This window comes from Anarrhichthys ocellatus, unplaced genomic scaffold (genome assembly GCF_004355925.1).
Source record: "Anarrhichthys ocellatus isolate YVR2014 unplaced genomic scaffold, GSC_Weel_1.0 scaffold1327, whole genome shotgun sequence".
Taxonomy (NCBI): domain Eukaryota; kingdom Metazoa; phylum Chordata; class Actinopteri; order Perciformes; family Anarhichadidae; genus Anarrhichthys; species Anarrhichthys ocellatus.
In genome coordinates, this window is record NW_022281301.1 from 3,221 (window position 1) to 11,813 (window position 8,593).

At 44.9% G+C, this 8,593-nt stretch overlaps 1 protein-coding gene across 1 annotated transcript in view; it reads right to left on the bottom strand.

Annotated features, from left to right (window-relative positions):
• The window catches only part of LOC116377501 (diacylglycerol kinase delta-like), an 11,793-nt gene extending 3,214 nt beyond the window's left edge, over nucleotides 1–8,579 (bottom strand). The window contains exons 1-11 of the mRNA XM_031839146.1: nucleotides 8,205–8,579; nucleotides 7,993–8,125; nucleotides 5,998–6,104; nucleotides 5,792–5,917; nucleotides 5,235–5,337; nucleotides 4,996–5,158; nucleotides 4,795–4,903; nucleotides 1,164–1,303; nucleotides 802–886; nucleotides 508–602; nucleotides 94–193 (exon numbers count right to left, since the gene is read on the bottom strand). Of these exons, the coding sequence (XP_031695006.1) occupies nucleotides 94–193; nucleotides 508–602; nucleotides 802–886; nucleotides 1,164–1,303; nucleotides 4,795–4,903; nucleotides 4,996–5,158; nucleotides 5,235–5,337; nucleotides 5,792–5,917; nucleotides 5,998–6,104; nucleotides 7,993–8,125; nucleotides 8,205–8,258 (1,215 nt within the window). The 5' untranslated portion in view covers nucleotides 8,259–8,579. The remainder of the gene's footprint in view (nucleotides 1–93; nucleotides 194–507; nucleotides 603–801; nucleotides 887–1,163; nucleotides 1,304–4,794; nucleotides 4,904–4,995; nucleotides 5,159–5,234; nucleotides 5,338–5,791; nucleotides 5,918–5,997; nucleotides 6,105–7,992; nucleotides 8,126–8,204) is intronic.
• Nucleotides 8,580–8,593: the final 14 nt, after the last annotated feature.

Below are 8,593 nucleotides of genomic sequence, written 5' to 3' on the forward strand. Positions count from 1 at the left end.
GAAACATTTAAGTGTGACAAACAACTTTTTCACACAACTGTATATATATGTACATATATATATGTATTTATAAATAAAACAGTATAAACACACCTTCTTGGCCATGACATCTGACTCCTCTGAACTCTCTGTGTTCTTCTCGTACGCTTTTCCAACACGAGCCACAAAGTCCTTCACCGTCTCACACAGAACCCTGAAAGTACATACAGAGAGACATACTGTCAGAGAGAGAGAGAGAGAAAGACAGGCAGACAGACAGTCCGAGAGACAGAGAGACAGACAGTCAGAGAGACAGACAGACAGAGAGAAAGACAAGCAAACAGACAGACAGAGAGAGAGAGAGAGACAGAGAGACAGACAGTCAGAGAGACATACAGACAGAGAGAGAGACAGACAGTCAGAGAGACAGACAGACAGAGAGAAAGACAGGCAGAGAGAGAGACAGGCAGACAGACAGTCAGAGAGACCGACAGAGAGACAATCAGACAGAGAGACAGGCGGTCGTACTTCGCGGAGGAGATGACGACAGAGTGCTGGTCTGAGGTGAGGATCTTGGACAGGTGAGCAGCCACTGAGTCCTCATAGGTCAAAATCTGCTGAACCTGGATCAGACGACAAACACTGAGTCAGTACAGGTGAGCAGGTGTTTACTATGTTATTATTTCATTATGAGAAGGAATGTCTGATTCAAATCAACTTTATCGATATTATTAATGAAGCTAAAATACATATTATTTAATAATTACATGAAGAAAACTGAATGTGATAACAACAGCAGGAAGTGATGTAATTTCCTGTTACCTCAGAGTCGTCGCTACAGTATTCAGTGACGGTGGAGGCAGAATTTTGCCGTGGAAACTTAGTCTCATAGACCATAATACTCCACCTACAACAGGAGGAGATACGGTTACTTGTCTGACAGCCGTTACCTGTCTCACAGCCATTAACTGTCTCACAGCCGTTACCCGTCTGACATCAGTTACCCGTCTGACATCAGTTACCCGTCTGACATCAGTTACCCGTCTGACATCAGTTACCCGTCTCACATCAGCTACCCGTCTCACATCAGCTACCCGTCTCACATCAGCTACCCGTCTCACATCAGCTACCCGTCTCACATCAGCTACCGGTCTCACACCAGCTACCGGTCTCACACCAGTTACCTGTCTAACATCTTGGTGCTGGCTCTCTCCAGTTTCTCCAGTATCTGAGGCAGCTGTGTGTCGTCGTCACAGGCTGAACCCCACCCCAGAACCCGGGCCAGATCATTCCCAGTCCCCAGAGGAAGAACTCCCAGCTGACACTGGAAACAACAACACAATGAACAACATGTTGATAGATAACATAGACACTCAGATCTATTAATAATAATAATAATAATTAAAGCTGCGAGCAGCGATGAACGGGCCCTCGCACCTTCCCGCGTCTCGGGGGTACTGGCGGGACGCTGGCAGAAGCGGCCATAAATATCTGCGACCATCAGACAGCGTGCCCACAATTTAGACATATTTTTAATGCTTGGACTGTGTGACGCTGGAAATTATGTAGTGCAAATATTCCACCAGTTCCTGTATCCACTTTGTGACGCTAGAGAACACGCGCAAACATGCATTGTGTTGCTCTACATCAAGTATAGACCACATCATGTAAATGTCATATAAATCGGATTCAGTTTGTCACATAACGCTGTCTTCCTGTTGCCAGTAGGTGGCGCTATGACTTTGAGTGAAAATTGGCTTGTAGACATCCTCAGGCCATGACTGTTATCAAATATGGCAAGTTTGGGACAGATTTGAGCAAGTCCAGTGGAGTTACATCAGCTTGTTGTTTAATAGCGAATCACCTACAATGGCCGCCACGCCACGGCTACACCATTCCATCAAACGTAAAGGTTTGAGTAACTTTTAATAGCAAAGGTCTTTAGATTATACTGACCAAATTTGAAAAGGATTTGACAACGTCCCTAGGAGGAGTTTGTTAAAGTATAGCGACTAGAAATCATGGGAAAATTCACACAAAAATCAAAATGGCCGACTTCCCGTTAATTTTAGAGCATGGTCCCAAGAGACTTTTTTTTAAGTCTTCATGTGATACATGTGCCTACCAAATTTCATTTCATGTAGGTCAAACGTAGTGCTGGGGCTGCAATTTTGAATATTTGTAGGGGGCGATATCGAGGCAATTTGAAAGGGTCAAGCCAAAAAGCCATATGAAATATTTATTTCCATCACCTATGACACCTGTGCAAAGTTCCAAGGCTTGTTGAGCATCCTAAGTCACAGAAAAATAAGCTTAATTTTTCATGGTGAATGACGCGTTGCCACGGCAATGGGCGCCACATAAAATGAAGGTCGTTCAATGTCAGTAGACCATTTTAGTAACTTTTCATCATTAATATCTTTAGATCATCCTAACCAAATTTGAAGTCGATCGCATGAATTCTGTGGGAGGAGTTCGATAAAGTACAACGTCTGAAAATGATGAAAATTGACAAAAAAGCCAAAAATGGCTTAACTACTGTATCGCTCCCAAGTGGTTGAATGGATTGAAAATTGTAGGGTACGTAACAATATACGATGTGCACATATGAGACAAATTTTGCGATTATAGGTTAGATGGTTTTGAAGTTATGAGTGTTGAAAAACAAAGCCACGCCTTATAAAGTTCATTGGTCCATATCTTCTAAACGTAATGAGATATCAAACATCTTTTGATAGAATGTTATTATATAGATCCAATACTGATCCACAGCAAATTTAGTAGCAATCGGACTCAGCGTGTAGGAGGAGGTTGCAAAAATGTGTTTTTCAGAAAATGCAAAATGGCGGAAAATTTTGGAAGGCGGAGCTTAGGGGTCCAAGAGGCTTTTTTGTAGACCTCATTTGGTGGCATGCCTGTGTAAAATTTCAAGTTAATTGGACATACTGGATGAGGGGGCTAAATTCTAGGGGGCACTAGCGAGCAATATTTTCATGTTCAAGGATGGGACCCATAAAATATCAAATTTTTCAGCAGTCCTGATATTCTCGCCAAATATCGGGACGTTGGGGACATTATAAAGCCCCCAAAAAGGCATTTCATTCGAGAGAATAATAATAATAATAATAATAATTCCTACAGTTTCAATAGGGACCTCGCGGCCCGACGTTGTCGGTGCTCGGGCCCTAATAATAATACATTTTATTTATATAGCGCTTTTCATAATAATCAAAGACACTTTACATTAAAATCATCATATATATAAAAGCAATACACTAAAAACATAAAATACACAATAATGGTCACACATTAAAAGCAGTTTTGAACAGGTGGGTTTTGATTTGTGATTTGAATATGGAAAGGTCAGTGCAGTCTCGGATGTGTTTGGGGAGAGAGTTCCAGAGGGAGGGGGCAGATATGGAGAAGGCTCTGTCACCCCATGTCCGGTGCTTGGTCCCGAGTGGAAGGGACAGGAGGCATCAGAGGAGCGGAGCCGATGGGATGGAGTGTGGTGGTGAAGCAGGTCGGTGAGGTAGGAGGGGGCCTGATTGTGGAGGGCTTTATGAGTGAGGAGAAGGATTTTGTATTGGATCCGTTGTGGGACGGGGAGCCAGTGGAGGTTCTGGAGAACAGGGGTGATGTGGTCACGGGAGCGGGTGTGGGTGAGCAGGCGAGCAGCAGAGTTTTGGATGTACTGGAGTTTATTTAGGATTTTGGATGATGTGCCGTGAAGAATGCTGTTGCAGTAGTCAATTCTTGAGGTGATGAAGGCGTGGATCAGAGTTTCAGAAGCAGATAAGGAGAGTGATGGGCGGAGACGGGCTGTTTTTTAAGTGGAAAAAGGCAGTTCTGGCGATTTGTTTGACGTGGTGTTCAAAGGAGAGGTTGCTGTCGAACATGACTCAGAGGTTGCGGATGTCTGGGGAGGGAGACAGAGTGGAGTTGTCGATGGTGAGGCAGAAGTTGTGATCGGTTTTAGTGAGGGATGTGGGACCGATGATGATCATGTCAGATTTATCACAGTTCAGTTTGAGGAAGTTGGTTTGCATCCATGATTTAATGTCAGTGAGGCAGTTGGTGAGAGTGGAGTGAGTAGCAGTGGTAATGGCCTTTGTGGAGATGTAGAGCTGGACATCATTGGCGTAGCAGTGAAAGTGAAGACCATGTTGACAGATGATGTTACCAAGAGGGAGCAAGTAGAGGATGAACAGAAGAGGACCAAGCACCGAACCCTGGGGGACGCCTTGAGACAGAAGAGCAGTGGTGGAGGTGCAGTTGTTGATGCTGCTGAACTGCTGTCTGTTTGTGAGATATGATTTAATCCAGGAGAGAGCAGTTCCGGTGATGTTGAGGGAGGATTCGAGGCGGGAGAGAAGGATGTTATGGTTGATGGTGTCAAAAGCTGCAGTGAGGTCGAGGAGGATGAGAATGTTGAGGTGACCAGCGTCTGAGGAGAGGAGGAGGTCGTTGGTGACTTTGAGGAGGGCTGTTTCAGTGCTGTGCTGTGAGCGGAAACCGGATTGAAATGGCTCGAACAGATCGTTGGAGATGAGGTGGGCTTTGAGTTGTGTGGCGACAATGCGTTCCAGTATTTTTGACAGAAAGGGAAGATTGGAAATGGGATGGAAATTGCTCATGGTGTCAGGGTCAAGTCCAGGTTTTTTGAGGATGGGGGTGACAGCAGCCAGTTTAAGTGTGTCGGGGACTGATCCGGAGCTGAGGGAGGAGTTAATGATTACTGTGATGAGTGGTGAGATGGCTGGGAGACAGTCCTTGACCAGATTAGATGGGATGGGATCAATAATTAAAACACACCTGTTTGTGCAGCGTGAGAGCATCGATCTCAGACAGAACCCAGCCGACGCTGCCGTCTCCTCCACACACCAGGATCCTGAACGTATCAAACTTCTGGAACAAACGCAGACTGACAGACAGACAGAACGTTTTCACACCGACCTTTTAAGATAAAACACATCTTTCATGTAACACAGGTGTCTGTCTCTCCGTCTGTCTCACCCCAGGTGAGGTCCCCCATTCATCAGGTCAAACACCTGTGCCGGGTTCAGCAGCTGTTTGAAGCGTCTCAGGAACTTGATGCCCTGGTTGTCTCCACTCTTAGAGTTGACAAACACCAGCAGAGGACTGGTGCAGGACGGAGGACACGAGGCCTTCCAGAAACCTGAACACACAGACCAACATTCAGTGTGTTTGTTAACGCTGTCTGATGGTCGATCAGATGTATTGCTTAGGCTCACCGTCAGAGTCGATGCTGTTGAGTGCAGTTGGGGGGATAACTGACACTTTACATTGACCCAGAGGACACTTAGAGGACAGCTGCTCCTTACAGCCTGAGTGCACCTGGAGGACAGAAGGAAACACCTCAACATGTCTTTCCTTAGTATGTCACTTTAGAGTTACACAGCAATTATGTACACCTGATCTGAACCTGAACTATCACCTGATCTATCACCTGATCTATCACCTGAACTACACCTGAACTACCACCTGATCTATCCCCTGATCTATCACCTGAACTATCACCTGATCTATCACCTGATCTATCACCAGAACTATCACCTGAACTATCACCTGAACTATCACCTGAACTATCACCTGAACTATCCCTTAAACTATCCCCTGAACTATCACCTGAACTATCACCTGAAAATGAAAGCCTATTCTATGAATATGACTGCAGACTGCGTTCTTTGGACTCTGGAGGACTCCATCTCATTGGTTTATAGAACCGGTGTCTTTGGACTCTGGAGGACTCCGTCTCATTCATTCATAGAACCAGTGCTTCCAGTCTCACCATAGCTTTACACCAGAGACACCTCCAGTCCTGCAGACGGAGGACGCTCCCACAGGTTTTATCACAGACGTTACATTTAGCTGAGACCGGCAGGTTTCCCTCCAACCACTGATGAGGCATCGACACCTAAGGACAGAGGTCAGAGGTCAGCTGGAGATGAGGCGTTCACTGACACCGTTACAAGTCTGTGAATATGAGCGTCTCACCCCGTCCTCGTCCTCAATGATGTCTTTCCCAATAGAAGCCAAAGTCGTCCATTTACAGTTGTTGGTGGCTCTGACTGCACATCTCTTATGAGCCTTAAACTTACACACTGACATGCAGGCAGGCAGGTAGGCACACACACACACACACACACACAATTAAACTGTGTGTATTAAGTTGTACTATGCGTGTACTGTGTGTACTATGTGTGTACTGTGTGTGTACTACGTGTGTAATAAGCGTGTACTGTGTGTACTACACCTGTATTATGTGTGTACTGCGTGTGTACTGCATGTGTACTATGCGTGTGTACTATGCATGTACTATGCGTGTACTATGTGTACTGTATGTGTACTGTGTGTGTGTACAATGTGTACTGTGTGTGTGTGCTACGTGTGTGTACTATGCATGTACTACGTGTGTACTATGCAGGTACTATGTGTGTACTATGCGTATACTATGTGTGTGTACTATGTGTGTACTATGCATATACTGTGTGTACTATGTGTGTGTACAATATGTACTATGTGTGTACTGTGTGTACTATGTATACTGTGTGTCAGTGGTGGGCCGTCAGGGCCTGCAAGGCCTTCTCTGCTGGCCTAAACAGAATCACAAAGCTATATCTATTTTATAATTTAATAATTGTTCTTAAATACACTACATGTATTATAATTTATATAAATATTTTCCCCATTATCTTATGTTCTCATTGCACAGCTACTGTCTTCCTCAGTTGCTCTGCTTCCAGTGCAGCTTGTTTTAAGTAGAGCTTTTATCCAATCAGATCTCACCTCTGTGTCTCTAGGTAAGAACAGAGGCAGAGGCCTGCAGACTCACAAGTGCATCCATGTGCAGTTTAAGTGAATGGGGACGATATTGTTGATTGTCATATTCTTCAACCAATCAGATCTTTAGTTTGACAGTTGGGCGTATTCTTTGATGTGCCAGAGCCTGCTAGCTGGCTTAGCCATACGTGATTGGTCAGTGGGCTAGCGTGACATGTTGGGCAGTGACAATCCCAATATCTGCTGCCTCTGTCGAGCGGACATTTCCAGCCTCAAACACATTAAAACGTGTTCAAGAAATACAACTGGGGAGGCTCGACTGTCTTCACTGGCGTCCATGAATGGAGAAGGACTTCTTACTGGAACTAAAACGCACGGATGTACTGAACAACCGTGAGATTAAACTCTTTGTTAATAAAGAAAGGAGGAAGAACAGCTAAATAGTGAACAGCAGCTCTGGTAAGTGAACTGCAGTAGCTTTAACTGCCATAAATATGATCCATGTCATCATTTAATAGGCTTGTTTATATTATATATTATTATTTATACAACTTATATGGATTTTCGTTTGGTTTTATATGTGATAGGAACTATTGTTAAGTCCTATGTTGCGCGGGGGACACATTTAGCCGGTGCACATCAACAAGATGATGCACGAAGCGGCAGCGGTCTATATACTCCGTGCAAAGTGTTAAAGTTAAAGTGTTAAAGTTAAGTTTAAGTTTTTAAGTGATCTACTTTGAAGGTTCATGTGTTTTCAAGTGGACTCATTTTCCCTCTCGGTGTTGACAGACTAATAAATCCGTCAGTAACAAGAACTATGGAGTCGTGTATTTCCTGGAGGGAGTGATAGGAGAGTTACTACTCTGTTAATTTGTCTATCGTGTCGTTTTCATGATATGGGTAATATTGTTCCCTCTGATATGAATAATATTTGAATGGCCCGTGCTCTTGAGTGTGTGGCGGAATGCACGTTTTAGCTGAATTGATTTTGACTCATTGTTCGTTAATGCCGCCGCATCCCATCATGCGGGTATTCATGTATCTGCACTCGTAGTGCATTTGTAGGTGGTGGGCTTCATTTTCACAAGTGCAGGCCCAGGTATAAAATGCACGGCCTGCCACTGCTATGTGTTTGTACCATGCATGTACTGTGTGTGTACTATGTGTGTACTATGTGTTTGTACCATGCATGTACCATGTGTGTACCTTCACAGGACAGCCCGTGGGACGTCACCCCTGATAACGCCTCTCTGCACACGTTGCAGTACGTCGGTCTGGCGTGAGAACAGGCGTACCAGTTGTGCATCCCGCTGAAGTGGTCCATGCTGTACTGGGTGGACTGGGAGAGAGGGACACACGGTCAGCAGCTGGTACTGGTACCAGCTGCTGGTCTAACTGGTAACAACACAGAGACAGACCTCGTAGTTCTGTCTGTTCTGGACGCTGCGCAGAGCTGCCATCCACTCCTCCATCTCCTTCCTGTTGTCTGCACACAGGATGAGACGTCTGCACGGGGTGATGACCTAAACACACACATATACAGAGACACACACACACACACACACATATATATAGAGACACACACACACACACACACACACACACAGGTTAGCCCTCAGTATTTACTGGTTGTATTGTTGTTGATGCAGCTGGATCAGCAACAGTGTGTGTGTGTAATTTCCAGAGAAACAAACGTTGACATCTACTTCCTGTTCAGCTGCTCCACAATAAAGCGCCCGTTCCCACAGTGACAGAAATAGACACACACACACACACACACACACACACACACACACACACACACACA